Here is a 17,563-nt window from a genome sequence, read left to right on the forward strand (position 1 = left end):
GGCTCACGCTTGCGATCCCAGCACTTTGGGAGGCTGAGATGGATAAACCCCTTGAATCCAGGAGTTCGAGACCAGCCTGGTCAACATGGTGAAACCTCATCTCTACTAAAAATACAAAAATTAGCCAGGTGTGGTGGCGCATGCCTGTAGTCCCATCTACTTGGGGAGCTGAGGACGGGGGATCGCTTGAGCCCAGGAGGTCAAGGCTGCAGTGAGCCAAGATTGCACCACTGCACTCCAGTCTGGGTGATAAAATGAGACCCTGTCTCAAAAAAAAGAAAAAAGAAAAAGAAACCCATACCCAGACACCAGCAGTGAGAATGCAGAACACCTAAAGACAAAGAGAAGATCTTAACAGCAGCCACAGAAAAAGGACAAAAAAATCAGAATGACAGCAGACTTCTCAAAAACAATAGAAGCCAAAACACAAGAGAACTATGTCTTTAAAACATTAAGCGAAATAAATGTCAACCTAGAATCGTGTGCTTGGCAAATTATCTTCAAAGGTAAACAAACATTGAATTGTAAAGGCCAAACTTTAGAACAAAGGAAAATGATCCCAGAAATTTGGTATAAAACGGAAAGAGGGGCCGGGCGCGGTGGCTCACGCCTGTAATCCCAGCACTTTGGGAGGCCGAGGCAGGTGGATCATGTGAGCTCAGGAGTTCAAGACCAGCCTGACCAACATGGAGAAACCCCATCTCTACTAAAAATACAAAATTAGCCAGGCATGGTGGCGCATGCCTGTAATACCAGCTACTCGGGAGGCTGAGGCAGGAGAATCGCTTGAACCCGGGAGGTGGAGGTTGCGGTGAGCCAAGATCGTACCATTGCACTCCAGCTTGGGCAAAAAGAGCAAAACTCCATCTCAAAAAAAAAAAAAAAAAAAAAAAAAGGAAAGAGGGACGGGATGCATATGGATTCCTTTCTCTTTGTAGCTGTCTCCCATACCTATATCTGCTACAGAACTGTACCGAACCCCTATTGGTAACTTCAGATGGGATGTTTCCTCATGGATGTACCCAAACGAGAGGTCATTTATTAAATTAATAAAATTATAAAACAAAGCATTGAGTGATTTAAATCCCAAGAAACTGTTGTTCCTCCTTTTCTATTTTTATCCAAGTTTCTACCTTTGTCTGCTTTCTATTAGGCTAGGTTAAATGACCCTTCTTTGTGTGTCCATAATAATATGTGCATATAACATTGTAATAGAATGATCTGCTTAAATATCTGTCTTCTCTATTAGATTGTGAATGCTTTAAAGGCAATTACAACTCAATACATGATTCTTTGATGGAATGAATTAATGTTATAGGATGAATTGCATGCACCCAAAAAAATACCTTCATATCCTAATCCCTGGCATCTGTGAATTTCACCTTATTTGGAAATAGGGTCTTTACAGATGTTATCAGGTTAAAATGAGGTAATACTGAATTAGGGTGGTGGACCCTAACCCACTGACAGGTGTCCTTATCAGAAGACGGGAATTTGGACACAGACACAGAGAGAAGACCATGTGAAGATGGAGGCAGAGACTGCAGAAATAAGGCTATAACTGAAGCGTTTCACTTCTGTTTCACTCCTCTTGCCACAATCGTGACTGAGGCTCTTATTACCAAAAACGTGGATTCTTATTTTTATAAACCGAGGAACACCAAGGATTGCTGCAACCATCAGCAGCTAGGAAAGAGACAAGGAGCCTTCAGAAAGAGTGGCCCTGCCAGTACCTTGATGTTAGCCTTCCAGCCTCCAGGACTGTGGAGAATAGATTCCTGTCATTCCAAGTGCTCAGTTTGCAGTGTTTTGTTATGGCAACCCCAGGAAACTAATACATACGACAACAATTCTCAAAACTTCGAGCTCCTCTCTGACTCTTAGTTCTCCCTGGCCCTCCAAATGTAGTCACCAAAATCTAGAATTCCCTTGTGTCATCCTATCGATCTCTGTTTCACTCCTCTTGCCACAATCATGACTGAGGCTCTTATTACCAAAAATGTGGATTCTTATTTTAAAAAAAAACTCTTCAGTGATCTCCAACCTCCAGTCCTATCCTATATCCAAACTGTCACATACCTCACACGTCAGATTAAAGTTTCTAAATGCACCATCTCCAGCATCTCACCCCCCTCCTCAGCTATCCTCACTGACTCCCCATTCCCTACATGATAAACTCCCAACTCTTTAGCAGTATAGAATGTTCTTTGCAAAATGGCTACAACCTAGATTCACAGACTTAATCAGTGACTGGTCATCCATTCATTCATTACACAGACAAGTAAACAGGTGCAAACTGTGTGATTGATGAAAAAGTACATGGTGGGACAAAAGAGAGACTAATCTGTACAGCCTAGTGTAAGGAAGTGGTTTGGAACAACTTCAGAGAGGAAGTTTTAAAGTGGCATTTTAACAGAGTCTTGGAAACAATGTTTTCCAAAAAAAAAAAAGACGGTTCAGAGAGAAAGCCCAGCATGTGTGAAGAATAGCATTTATTCAGGTACTTGTGGAAGACCTGGTATTGTTGGAGTACAGAGTAGAAGGGAGGGAAAAATCAGCCCAGTCTTGTATGTCATACCAAAGAGATCACATTTTAACTGAAGGACACAGGAATCACTAAAGAGATTAAGTCAGGCAGTAACATGACATGCCACATTTCACCCTGGTAGCACCATGCAACATAAGGGAAAGCATGGTACTGTGTTTTAGAATGTAGGCTGTGGAGTCAGAGACCTTAGTTTAGTTTCTGAATCTACTGCCTTATGGCTATAAATAAATGGTTTTTAATCTGGTATGTGTTGGAATCATCTGAGGATCTTGAAAAAAGACTGATGTCTAGGTCCCACCCTCAGGGATTCTGACTTCATTTGTCTAGGGCATGGCTTGGATATTGAAAAATTTTTTTTGTTTTTTTGAGACGGAGTCTCACTCTGTTGCCCAGGCTAGAGTGCAGTGGTGTGATCTCGGCTCACTGCAACTTCCGCCTCCCAGGTTCAAGCAATTCTCCTGCCCCAGACACCTGAGCAGCTGGGATTACAGGCATGCACCACCACGCCTGGCTATTTTTTGTATTTTTAGTAGAGACCAGGTATTCACCATGTTTGCCAAGCTGGTCTCAAACTCCTGACCTCAGGTGACCCAACCGCCTCAGCCTCCCAGAGTGCTGGGATTACAGACGTGAGCCACCACGCCCGGCCGGAATTTTTTTTTTTTTAATTTTCCATGATATTCTGATATAAAGCCAAAGCTGAAAAATCCTGCTATAAAATTGACAAGGTCCTTAAGTCATCTGTGTAACAGTACCTACCAAATAATGTTTCTACGAAGATGAAACAAAATTAGCACGTTAAGAAGTGTACAACTCATTCTATTCATCAGCACTTTAAAATGTTCTCCAAGATAGACCATATAATAGGCCACAAAACAAGTGTCAGAAAATTTAAGAAAATCAAAATTGTATCAAGTACTCTCTCTGACCACAGTGGAATAAAATTGGAAATCAACTCCAAAAGGAATCCTCAAAACCATGCAAATACATGGAAATTAAATAACCTGATCCTGAGCAATCATTGGGTCAACAATGAAATCAAGACGGAAATTTAAAAAGTCTTTGAGCTGAAGGATAATAGTGACACAACCTATCATAACCTCTGGGGTACAGCAAAAGTCGTGCTAAAAGGAAAGCCTACATCACAAAGTCTGAAAGAGCACAAACAGACAGTCTAAGGCCACACCTTACAGAACCTGAGAAACAAGAACCATCCAAACCCAAATCCAGCAGAAGAGAAATAATGAGATCAGAGCAGAACTAAATGAAATTGAAACAAACAAACAAAAAAACACAAAAGATAAATGAAACAAAAAGCTGGGGGAAAAAAAGGAATGTGTAACAGTGTCTGGTACATAGGAGCTCAGTAAATAATAAACGTTATAGATTGGATATGATCATGGAAATTTGGTTTATGGGAATGTTTAGGAAGGGGCAAATTATTGTTATTTTTTGTTGTTGTTTTTTGAGGCGGAGTCTCGCTCTGTCGCCCAAGCTGGAGTGCAGTGGCGTGATCTCTGCTCACTGCAAGCTCCGCCTCCCGTGTTCACGCCATTCTCCTGCCTCAGCCTCCCAAGTAGCTGGGACTACAGGCACCCACCCCCATGCCTGGCTAATTTTTTGTATTTTTAATAGAGATGGGGTTTCACCGTGTTAGCCAGGATGGTCTCGATCTCCTGACCTCATGATCCACCTGCCTCGACCTCCCAAAGTGCTGGGATTACAGGCTTGAGCCACTGCGCCCGGCCATTATTATTATTATTATTGTTGTTGTTTTTGTTGTTACTATTGAGATGGAGTTTTGCTCTTGTTGCCCAGGCTGGAGTGCAATGGCACGATCTTGGCTCACTGCAACCTCTGCCTCCAGGCTTTAAGCGATTCTCCTCCCTCAGCCTCCAGAGTAGCTGGGATCACTGGTTTGTGCCACCATGCCTGGCTGATTTTTTTTATTTTTAGTAGAGATGGGGTTTCACCATGTTGGCCAGGTTGATCTCGAACTCCTGACCTCAGGTGATCCACCTGCTTCAGCCTCTCAAAGTGCTAGGATTACAGGTGTGAGCCACCACGCCTGGCCAGAAGGGGCAAATTAGAAGGAGATTTAGGAATGGATATGACAGAGCCCAGTGCTGGATTAAGTAAAGGGATAATGAGCGATAAAGAAGAACCCTGATATTTCCTATAACCAGGGACACAAAAAAAAGCAAGTTAGATGCATAAGGTGACAAGCACTTTTGGATAGGTTGAATTTGACTTATGTGTGGAAAACAGACTATTGAATATTTGTGACTGGAACACAGACGGCACACTCATCTTGCTACAGTCTTCTCTGTCTCATGAAGACATTCCAGAACTGTCTTAGTGGTTAAGCACTTGAGCTTCTTCCCACTCTCAGACTCCTGGCCCCATCAGCACCTTCTGCATTACAGTATGGGATGTGGTCCCCAAGTGTTCAGGCCAGAGACCAAAAAGCGGCATCACAATTATCTTCAAAATTTGAAAAATATATTGGAGAGAAGCTGTTCGTCTATAGGAAATACAGGAAATTCCTCTATAAAAAACAAAAATATGAGCATAGTGGCCAGGTGCAGTGGCTCACGCCTGTAATCCCAGCACTGAGGCCAAGGCAGGCAGATCACCTGAGGTCAGGAGTTCGAGACCAGCCTGGCCAACGTAGTGAAAGCCTGTCTCTACCAAAAATACAAAAAATTGGCCGGGCGTGGTGGCGGATGCCTGTAATCCCAGCTCCTCAGGAGGCTGAGGCAGAAGAATTGCTTGAACCCGGGAGGCGGAGGTTGCAGTGAGCCAAAATTGGGCCACTGCAATCCAACTTGAACAACAAAAGCGAAAACCTATCTCAAACAAACAAACAATATATATATATATGAGCATGGTCTTCGATGACTTCTGGCACACATTTGCTTAGTGTGTAAAGACTAAGATTCAGTAAAAGGGCTCATATAAGAAGCCAGTCACCCCCAAACATGCCAGCCCCCATAAGGCTAGAGAAGTATGAGGCCACAGAAGATAATGTGACAATCATCTAAAAAGGACATTTTCTTTACCACATTAGTCACCACCAGCACCTTAGTAAGGGTGAAAACAGTGTGACTGGAACTCACCGTATGCCCATTAATTGCTCACTATAAAATTAATATTCTAAATATCATCTTAATACATGATCAGAGTTAAACCTATTATAAATAGACTCCTGGTTTGGATAGAACCTATTTAATTACTAGAGCTAGGATTATGATGCTCAAAGTAGACAAAGAAAAAAAAGTAACAGCCATTTTTTTCGGAATTCTGTCTTAAGGTTTATTTCTGTCTTATGTAACATTCACAATGCCATTTGTGGCCACTTTTTAAAAATAACAAATGAAATGATTTTAGTTCTGCTTCCATTTAGGATGTAGAAAGCATCCTAAAATAGAAATAATGATGTTCTAGAAATAATGGTGCTCTCACCCCAAGGTCAAAAAAGGCCAGATAATCTACAAAAACATAACTTTTATTGAGCCCATCAGATCTCAAGGCAAAGAAGTAAACTGAATTCCAAAGACAAGTACCTCCCACAAGAAGCAGGACAAAAAACCTACTCCGCCTTTGGTAGAACATGAGAGGAAAGGGTGGCTTCCTCTCTTTTTCCTCTCATGCTCTCATGCTCAGATAAAAAAAGAAAAAAATTGATGATTAGCTGGACTTTACTAAAATTTAAAATGTGTGCTCTGCAAAAGACACTGTTAAGAGAATAAAAAGATAAGCCTTAAACTGGGAGAAATTATTTGCAAAATATATACCTGATAAGGGACTTACATTCAAAATATACGAAGAATTCTTAACACTCAACAATAAGAAAATAAACAACCCATTTTAAAAATGATCAAATGAACAACAGACACCTCACCAAAGAAGACACAAAGATGGCAAATAAACATGTGAAAATAGTCTATAGCAAAGAAGCATATGAAAAGATGCTGGAGGTAGAGCAAGATGGTGGAATAGAAGCCCACACCCTTTATTCCCCACACTGGAACAACAAATTTGAACATCTATCTGCACACAGAAAAGCACCATCACAAAAACCAAAAATCAGGTGAGCAATCACAGTACCTTGTTTTAACTTCACATTACTCAAAGAGGCATTGAGGAGGGCAGGAGGGACAGTCTTAAATCACTGATGCCACCCCTCTCCTATTCCCCAGTTAGCCGTGTGTACAGAGAGTTTGTGCATTTGGAGGGGGTGAGCCCAGTGACTAGGGGACTTATGTTGAATTTGGTTCTGCCCTGTCACAAGAGAGAATAAAGCCATGCTGGGCTCAGCCAGCACCCGCACAGGAAGCAAATATTTGGACCAGCCTTAGCCAGAGGGAAAGTGCCCAGCCCAGTGATTGGAACTTGAGTTTCTCCACAAGCCTCACCATTGTAGGCTGAAGTATCCTGGGCTCCTAGGTAAACTTGAAAGGCAGTCTAAGAACAAGGATTGTAATTCCTAGACAATTCCTCCTGTTGGGCTGAGCTCAGAGCCAGAAAACTAGGGTGGCACATGACCTAGGGAGACACCAGCTGGCATGGCTAAGGGAGTGCTTGCACCATCCCTCCCCCAACCCCAGGCAGTGCAGCTTGCAGCAACTCCAAAGGTGACACCTTCCTTCTGCTTACAGGGAGGAGAGGGAAGAGCAAAGAGGACTTTGTCCTGCACCTCAGATACCAGCTCAGCCACAGTAGGATAGAATAGCAGGCAGGGTCCTGCAGTCCCCATTCCTGGCCCTAGCTTTGGGACGACTTTTCTAGACACATCTTGGGCCAAATGGGAATCTGCTGCCTTGAAGGGAAGGACACAATCCTGGCAGGATTCATCGCCTGCTGACTAAGGAGCCCTTGGGCCCTGAAAACCAGCAGCAGCGACACCCAGGGAGTACACCTGGGGCCCTGGAGTCTGAGATGTGCTGGCTTCAGCAGTGACCCAGAACATTCCCAGCTATGGTGGCTATGGTGAAAGATTCCTTCTGTTTGAGAAAAACAGAGGAAAGAGGAAAGGGAACTTGGTTTTGCACCTTAGGTACCAGCTCAGTCATAGTAGGATAGAGCAACAAGCAGGCTTTTTGGGTCCCTCAGTCTGGGCCTGGGCTCTTGGACAGCATTTCTGGACCTGCCCTCAACCAAATAGGAGTCCATTGCCCTGAAGGTGAGTCCCAGGCCTGGCAGCATTCACCACAAGCTGAAGGAAGAGTTCTTGGGCTTTAATTAAACATCAGTGGTGGCCTGGCAGAATCCCCATAGACCAGTGGTGGCAGTGGCCACAGGAAGAGGATTCTCAGCATGTGGAAAGGGGAGGGAAGAGTGGGAAGGATTTTGTATTGTGGTGTGAATGCCAGCTTAGCTGCAGTAGAAAAGAACATCAGGTAAACTGCTAAGGTTTTTTTACTTCAAGCCCTGGCTCCCAGACAGCATCTCTGGACATGCCCAGGACCTGGGGGAACTCACACCCTGAAGGGAAAGGCCTTGCACAAGACCCAGTGCTGTACTGTCTTCAGGTCTGACCCAATGCAGCACCAGTAATGGTGGCCACAGGGGTGCTTGCATCACGACACCCGCAGCTCCAGGTGGCTCAGCACACAGAGAGAGACTCTTTGTTTGGGAGAAGGTGGGGGTAAATATCAGGAGTCTCTGCCTAGTAACCAGATAACTCTTCTGGATCTTATCAAAGTCCACCAAGGCAATACCTCTATGAGTCTGCAAAAACCACAGTATTATTGGGCTTGGGGCCCAAATGCCCTCAAACACCTGGAAAGCCTTCCCAAGGACAAACCCAGGATGTAAAGACTACATTACCTAACTCTTCAATGCTCAGACACTGATGAATATCTATAAGCATCAACACCATCCAGGAAAATATAGGCATACCAAATGAACTGAACAAGACACTAGGGATGAATCCCAGAGAAAAAGAGATATATGACCTTTCAAACAGAGAATTCAAAATAGCTATTCTGAAGAAACTCAAAGAAATTCATGATAACGCAGAGAAGGAATTCAGAATTCTATCAGACAAATTTGATAGAATTATTTCAAGAAATTGAAATAATTACAAAGAATTGGCTAGGCACAGTGGCTCATGGCTGTAATCCCAGTACTTTGGGAGGCCAAGGTGGGCAGATTACCTGAGGTCAGGAGATTGAGACCAGCCTGGCCAACATGGTGAAACCCTGTCTCTACTAAAAATACAAAAATTAGCCAGGTGTGGTGGCACACACCTGTAATCCCAGCTACTCAGAAGGCTGAGGCAGGAGAATTGCTTAAGTCTATGAGATGGAGGTTGCAGTGAGCCAAGATCATGCCACTGCACTCCAGCCTTGCCAACAGAGTGAGACACTGTCTCAAAATAAATAAATAAATAAAAATAAAAATACAAAAATTAGCCAGGTGTAATGGTGCGTGCCTGTAATACTAGCTAAGTCAGGGAACTGAGGCAGGAGAATTGCTTGAACCCAGGAGGCAGAGGTTGCAGTGAACCGAGATTGCACCACTGCACTCTAACCTGGGGGAAAGAGCAAGACTCCATCTCAAAAAAAAAAAAAAAAAAAATTGTCTGGGGCCACACAGAAACACATAAAATACACAGCATTAATGATAGCTAATGAGCTTAAAAAAAAAAAAAAAATTCACCAAAAATTATAATGAGGCCAGGTGCAGTGGCTCATGCCTGTAATCCCAGAACTTTGGGAGGCTGAGGTGGGTGGATCACCTGACGTCAAGAGTTCGAGACCAACCTGGCAAACATGGTGAAACCCCATCTCTACTAAAAATACAAAAAATTAGCCGGGCGTGGTGGCAGGTGCCTGTAGTTACTCAGGAGGCACGAGAATCACTTGAACCCGAGAGACAGAGGTTGCAGTGAGCCGAGATTGCGCCACTGCACTCCACCCTAGGTGACAGAGCAAGACTGTCTCAAAAAAAAAAAAAAAAAAAATCAAGCAGAAATTCTAGAGCTGAAAAATGCAACTGACATGCTGAAGAATACATCAGAGTCTTTTAATAGCAGAATTGACCAAACAGAAAAAAGTATTAGTGAGCTTGGAGACAGGCTATTTGAAAATAGACATTCAGAGAAGACAAAAGAAAAAAAATAAAAAACAGTGAAGCACATCTGTAAGATCAGAAAATAGCCTCAAAAGTACAAATCTAAGAGTTACTGGCCTTACAGGGGAGATAGAGACAGAAGTAGAAAGTTTATTCAAAGGGATAATAACAGAAAACTTCCCAAGCCTAGAGAAAGGTATCAACATTCAAGTAGAGAAAGTCATAGAACACCAAGCAGATTTAACCAAAGGAAGACTACCTCTAGGCATTTAATAATCAAACTCCTAAAGATCAAGAATAAAGAAAGGATCCTAAAAGCATCAAGAGGAAAGAAACAAGTAACATACAATAGAGCTCCACTATGTCTGGCGGCAGACTTTTCAGTGGAAACCTTACAGGCCAGGAGAGAGTGGCAGGACATATTTAAAGTGCTAACATGGCCAGACATGGTGGCTCACGCCTGTAATCTGAGGATTTGGAGAGGCTGAAGCAGGTGGATCACTTGAGGTCAGGAGTTCAAGACCAGCCTGGCCAATGTGGAGAAACTCCATCACTATTAAAAATACAAAAATTAGCCGGGTATGGTGGTGCACAGCTGTAATCCCAGCTACTCGGGAGGCTGAGGCACAAGAATCACTGGAACCTGGGAGGCAGAGGTTGCAGTCAGCTGAGATTATGCCACTGCACTCCAGCCTGGATGACAGAGTGAGACTCTGTCTCTAAAATAAAATACAAAAGAAAAGAAAAGAAAAGAAAGTGCTGACTGAAACTTTTATCCTAGAATAGTATTATCCAGAAAAAAAAAAAAAAAATCCTTCAGGCATGAAGGAGAAACAAAGACCTTCCCAGACAAACAAAAGCTGAGGGGTTTCATCAACACCAAACCTATCCTATATGAAATGCTAAAGGGAGTTCTTTAATCTGAAAGAAAGGGATGTTAATGAGCAAGAAGAAATCATCTCAAAATACAAAACTCACTGGTAATAGTAAGCACACAGAAAAGCACAGAATAATATAACACTGCAACGGTGGTGTGTAAACTACTCTTATCTTAAATAGAAAGACTAAATGATGAACCAGTCAAAAATAATTACAACAACTTTTCAAAAAATAGTACAATAAGACACAAAGAGGAACAACAAGAAGTTAAAAAGCAGGGAGACAAAGTTAAAGTGTAAAGTTTTCACTAGTTTTCTTTTTGTGTGTTTGTATATGCAATCAGTCTTAAGTTGTCATCAGTTAAAAATAATGGGTTACAAGATAGCATTTACAAGCCTCATGGTAACCACAAATCAAAAAACTAACAACAGACTTACAAAAAATAAAAAGAAAGAAAGCAGGCCAGGCGCGGTGGCTCACACTCCCGATGCACACAGAAACCAATACTATGGCATTAGATTTTTGAGAGAAGAAAAGCCTTATTACAAATCAACCAACAAGCTGGGCGCAATGGCTCACACCTGTAATCCCATACTTTGGGCGGCCAAAGTGGGTGGATCACCTGAGGTCAGGAGTTTGAGACCAGCCTGACCAATATGGTGAAACCCTGTCTCTACTAAAAATACAAAAATCAGCTGGGTGGGGTGGCATGTGCCTGTAGTCACAGCTACTCAAGAGGCTGAGACAGGAGAATTGCTTGAACCCGCGAGGCAGAGGCCACTGCACTCTGACCTGGGCGATAAAGCAAGACTGTCTCAAAAAAAGAAAAAAAAAAAAAAAAAACTACAATGAGACATCATCTCATCCCAGTTAAAATGGCTTACATCCAAAAGGCAGGCAATAACAAATGCTGGCAAGGGTGTAGAGAAAAGGGAATGCTTGTACTCTGTTGGTGGGAATGTAAATGGGTACAACTACTATGGAGAACAGTTTGGAGGAGTCTCAAAAAACTAAAAACAGACCTACCACATAATCCAGCAATCCCACTGTTGCATACATACTCAAAAGAAAGGAAATCAATATATTGAAGAGATATCTGCACTCCCATGTTTGTTGCAGCACTGTTTACATTGGTCAAGATTTGGAAGCAACCTAAGTGTCCATCAACAGATGAATGGATAAAGAAAATGTATTCACACACAATGGAGTGTGTGTGAATTTGACCAATATTCACCCATAAAAAAGAATAAGATCCTGTTATTAGCAACAATATGGATGGAACTGGAGGTTATCGTGCTAAGTGAAATAAACCATGCACAGAAAGACAAATATCACATGTTATCACTTATTTGTGGGATCTAAAAATCAAAACAATTGAACTCATGGAGATGGAGAGCAGAAGGATGGTTACCAGAGGCTGGGAACTATATTGGGAGGGTAAAGGGTAAGTAGGGATGGGGCTAATGGGGACAAAAAAATAGCAAGAATGAGTAAGACCTCGTATATGATAGCACAACGAGGGGACTATAGTCAGTAATACTTTAACATACATTTTAAAATAACTAAAAGGGTATAACTGGATTCTTTGTAACATGAAGAATAAATCATTGAGGGGATGGATACCTCATTTTACATTATGTGATTATTATGAATTGCATGCCTGTATCAAAACATCTCATGGACCTCATAAATATATACACCTATTATGTACCTACAAACACTAAAATTAAAAAAAAAAAAGATATCAAGACTCCTATTCCTATACTAAGCAGAAATCTGCTGTCATTGGAAGACAGACAGGAAAGTGCCATCCAAGAACAACCACAGATACAAGGTCAAGTTTGGCTGCCACAAGGATAAGGAAAAGGAACCACAGGAAAGTCCTGCTCCTGAGGCCTAAGCACACAGAGCTTGCCAAAACTGAAGCTCCATGAGAAAAACATAGGATATTCCTCTGCCTCCACCAGGAGCCTTGCAATAAGCAACATGCAACAGCGGTGTACTCCCGTGGGAGAGGCAAGAGCATGGGGAGAAGACCCCTCCACTTCTATGATGCCAGCTTGCAGGGATAGCTGAAAACTGAGGAAGGAGCAGAAACACTTGAGAAAATCCCTCTGGCACCCCACCCCCACTCTAAGCACAAGGAAAAGCAGCCCGGCCACTAGAGGTATTCAAGCCTGTGGTGCACTAAAGGTAACAATAGCAATAACAATACCCAAATCCAACTCAACTCCAACTAGATAAGGCTAATCCTCCACACTAATGCTTGACAGAAGAAAAGGCATATCCATTTCTAGACATAAATACTCCATGTACACTGTTCTTCTACATCAAATATCTGGCACTCAATAAAAAATTACAAGACATGCACAAAAAGCAAGGGAAAACAAGCCACTCTCAAGAGATAAAGGAATCAAGAGAACTAGATTCATAATGTTGGAATTACCAGATAGGGAGTTTTAAATAATTAATATGGTAAAGAATCTAGTGGAAAAGGTGGACAATATGCATGAACAGATGAAGAATTTCAGAATAAATAAAAACTATCTAAAAATTGAAATGGCAATGCTAGAAATTTGAAAATCATGATATCAAAGATGAAGAGTTCCTTTGAAGGGCTCTTCAGCAGACAGGACACAGCTAAGGAAGAACAGTGAACTCAAAAACAAGTCAGAAATCATCCAACTGAAAAACAAATAAGGAAAAAAAGAGTGGAAAAACAGAACAGAGTAAGAGCTATGGCACTGTGAGACATCATCAAGTGATCTAATATACATATAATTGAAGTCTCAGAAGGAAGAAAAAAAGCAGAGAGAATGGGAAATAAGAAATATTTGAAGTGATAATGGTCTAGAATTTCCCCAAAATAATAAAAGATATAAAACCACACATACGAGAACCTCAGAGAACATTAAGATAGAAAGAAAAAAAATATATAGACAGATCATAATCTAGCTAAGGAAAACCAAAGAGAAAGAGAAAATCTTGAAAGTACCCAAGAAAAAAGAAACATCACATATGGAGAAATGAAGATAAGAATTATAGATTTTTTAAAAAATGAAAATTTTAAAAAATCATAACTATGAAAAATTTTATAACTGTCTCAAGAATTTTCAAAGTCCAAAAGGTTCTATAATTTCTAGTATATTAACCATTACCTTCTCCTTTTACAAAATTCACTTTCTATGTATTGTGTAGGCAGTTTCAGCCACTCATTTGGAGTCATAAAGTGCCTTGAATTAGAAATTTGTGGGAATCTGGAATGCAGCTGAGCCTTCTCAACTTCTTTGAATTCTTTTATTGAATATATTTTGCCTGCAGGAAGAATAAAAATCTAAATTAACATCCTCACATGCAACTGCCATTGCTCTTGGGCTATGAAATCATATAACAATCAGGAACTAAGTACCAGTCTCACACTGAAGAAGAGTTCTTTTTTCATTATCCTTGTCATATTGTGCTTTTTTCAAAGGGTCACGAAATGGTGGGATGGTAACCTACAAGAGAGGCACTTGTGTAAGGTCTGAGTTGCAAGGCTGAGTAGTAAACATTTTCAGTCTATTCGAAGCATCCACATACGGATGGCTCTTATGCTGGAAGGGTAAATAATATGGTATTTACAAATAGCTGGCTTACCATCATATTTGTTTAATATATTACAAAGAGATGGGGGTATATCAATACCTCTCTTAAGGCCCTCCAGTCAAAGAGACAAAGTTAGCTCTTGTTTCAGTGTGGGTTCAATCTTCAAAAATTATTTTGTTGTTATCATATGTTTCCCAAATTTAAAAAATTCCTTTCCCATGCACAAAAGAAAAAATATATCCATATATTCATCTTAATCCCTAACATTGATAATCAACAACATAACTAACATTACTGAAAACTTAACCAAGTTATTCAAAATATAGATCATTTGTGAGCCAAAGTATGGAAGCACTAAATCTATGTTAATGGCCATAATTATCAATATCAAAATGACAGTTCTACATATGAAAACAGGATTCACGAACAACAACATTCATCATTTAGGCCTAGTCAGGGAAATTCTACCACAAGCTTAAAAGGTCACTCATGTATTTTTCTCATGCTCATCAGGCTAGTTTTTCAGGGGTAGTTATAATACACATCATGACTACTAGAGTTAAAATAAACGGTGATCAGACTGCCCAGTATAAGTTTGCTTCTACAGAAGTTATGAAGAGTGCTACTCATAAAATATTAAGAAAATATTAACTTGCTGTAAAAAGGAACAAAAAAAAGGTGCTATCATTTTCAGGTATTTGTATGTGACGTATTCACATATGAAGAGCAAATCAAATTTTAAATGACACTGGACTCTGCTGCTGGAGAGTTACTATGCTGCTCTGGAGGTGTCAGAGCCTTGCTTTTTGATGTTTCTTGTGTCCTTACATTGACATCTGTGCATCTGGGGTAATGGAGGCTTCTTCCTGCTTTTTGGATTTGCGTCCACAGGGAAGGACTTTTTCCTGGAGATGTGTCTATGGTGTTGGATGGGTAGGACACTTTGGTCTTGATCCTGGGTACGTGTAGCAGTGTAGTCTCCATGATTTCTTTGAGTGCAAACAGCATCAGTGGTGTCTGTGTTTTCCTCGGTGGCTTAGGGTACAGTTATTGGAGGATGTGGTAAGGCTTTGCTGGGGATGGGGACATTAGGCAGGCCAGTCCCCAGCCTCAGTGGAAGCAGTGGCAGGCTGAGGGTGCCTGTCCTTGGTCTTCAGAGCAGTATACACTGGTACCGGTGTTACAGGTTCAGGTGGGCCAGTTCTTGGGTCTCCAGGTGGCTTGCTTGGGTGCATGCAGTGGCCGTGGTGGGCCAGGTGGATGAGCAAGTTCTTGAACCCCTGGGCAGCACTCATGGCATGGGCAATGGCAGTAGCAATGATGAGACAACCCTCTGTCTCCCAAGTGGTCTACATGGGTGTTGGCAGTGGCTGCAACAGGCTGGGTGGGCCAGTCTCCAGACCCGCAGTTGGCATGTGCAGGAGGGTGCCAGCTGTGGTGATAGCAGCAGGCTGGTAGGCTCTCGCCAACGGTGGTGGATGGGGCAGGGCGATCCCCCAGCCCCCTGCAGAGTACTTGGGTAGGGGTGCTGGTGGTTGTGCTGTGGCCCTGCTGCTGTGGAGGGTGGGGTTGCTTTCAGTGGCAGCTGGCATAGGCAGGCAGTTAGGGAGTGTATGTTTCAGCCTAGGTGATGCTGCAGGTGGGGCCTGTCCTCTGGGCACAAGAAAGTGAGTCGTGGCCCCCGTGCTGAAGTCAGCAAGGTTGCTGCCAGCTGCTCACACCTCAGCCCTCTCCATCTGCAGGCATCCCCCATGTTAGTCTCAGGGCCGAGCAGGCTGCCTCACCTCCCTCTCCTTCCTCACCTTAAATGTTTCCTTGTCACTTCTCTGTGGAATTCCAGTGTTCCTCTTAGATGACATGTTCCAAGTACAATTTTCTACTCGCTATTTTGGCCCTTCTGTGGAGGAGGCGAGTGTCAGATGCCTCAAGCCAGTTATCTTGAAGCTCTCCAACAGGGTCTTGCTCTGTCGCCCAGGCTAGAGTGCAGTAGCTCACTGCAGCTTCGACCTCCTAGGCTCAGGCCATCCTCCCACCTCCACCTCCCAAGTAGCTGGGACCACAGGTGTGCGCCACCATGTCCAGCTAATTTTTAAAATTTTTTGTAGAGATAGGATCTACCTATGTTGCCCAGGCTGGTCTTGAACTGCTGGGTTCAAGCCATGCTCCCACCTCAGCCTCTAAAGTGGTGGAAGTGGTGGTGGGATTACAGGCATGAGCCACCGTGCCTGGACCAAATTTGAAGTTTTAAACTGAAGATAGAAATTTAAAAAAATCTAAAGTTTTACCAACAATTATAAATCCGGAGACTCCTATCTCTACTGACAGCACTTGTACATCATAAATGGAGGTATTATAACCCAGTGGTTCTGAAACTTTTTTTTTTTTTGAGACAGAGTCTCACTCTGCTGTCAGGCTAGAGTGCAGTGGCGTGATCTTGGCTCACTGCAACCTCCACCTCCTGGGTTCAAGTGATTCTCCTGCCTCAGCCTCCCAAGTAGCTGGGATTATAGGCGTGAGCCACTGCGCCCGGCCGAAACTATTCTATTTCAAAACGTTGTTGTTATATCCAAATAACGTTTGTGTATATGGCTTAGATCTACTGAAATTTACTATATTAGAAAATAAAACAGGAAATTTTAAATTGCTTATTAATTTTAAAATAATAATATGCCTATTGTTTAACATATCTTTCTACAAAAAATAACTCTATTTCCCAAAATAAAACAAAAAATGAGAAGAGTAACATTGTTTTACATTTTTGTAAACTTCTTTATGTCTTGCTCAATAGAAGACAAGCAGATTCTCATGTCTGCTTCTGCAAGCAATCTGTTGAGATTTGTTTAGTTGTTGTATATGAAGAAAATCCATATAGAGATATGTAGTTGAAAAAGGTAGGAGTATTTTAACAGCCTTTTAAGATCATTGTGGATATTTGTTTTTGATACTATACCCAAACTCAGTAAGAGATAGTTTCTTAAAGGTTAGTTACGATGTGGAATTTGAAACCATATCCATGAATTTTTCATACTCTTCTACTAAGTCCATTAGTCTATTTTGCCCTTCAAATGAATCTTTTTCCAACGCATAATTTTGTAACATTTGGGGGGAAATTGGATCATGGAGTTAGGCAAGATCTTCCAAATGTTTGTACATTTCATTATTTAATATCAAAGAATCACATTCATTAATATCATTACCAATTTCATCAGTAAAGTCTTTTGAGTATTGGGACACTGTCACACTTCTGATGGTGAATATGAGTGTTCCAAAATTCCAAATGTTTTGCTTGAAAGCTCACCTTTTATCACTGGCAACAAATATTGCCAGTAGTTTTTCTCAAAGTGACAAGCTGACTTCATTCATTTTCCAGAAAATATCTGCCAAATACCCAAGACTTACTAACCATAGTTTGCAAGTCATTCTTTCAAGTAAACATGGTGTTTCACGAAAGAAATTTTAAAAAGCAGCCAG

The 17,563-nt window shown here is 41.8% G+C and overlaps 1 protein-coding gene across 1 annotated transcript in view; it reads right to left on the reverse strand.

Annotated features, from left to right (window-relative positions):
• The window catches only part of FAM228B (family with sequence similarity 228 member B), a 51,241-nt gene that overhangs the window by 9,519 nt on the left and 24,159 nt on the right, over positions 1 to 17,563 (reverse strand). The window contains 2 exon segments of the mRNA XM_050753665.1: positions 13,666 to 13,822; positions 13,917 to 14,004. Of these exon segments, the coding sequence (XP_050609622.1) occupies positions 13,666 to 13,822; positions 13,917 to 14,004 (245 nt within the window).

Source organism: Macaca thibetana, chromosome 13 (genome assembly GCF_024542745.1).
Source record: "Macaca thibetana thibetana isolate TM-01 chromosome 13, ASM2454274v1, whole genome shotgun sequence".
Classification (NCBI taxonomy): Eukaryota; Metazoa; Chordata; class Mammalia; order Primates; family Cercopithecidae; genus Macaca; species Macaca thibetana.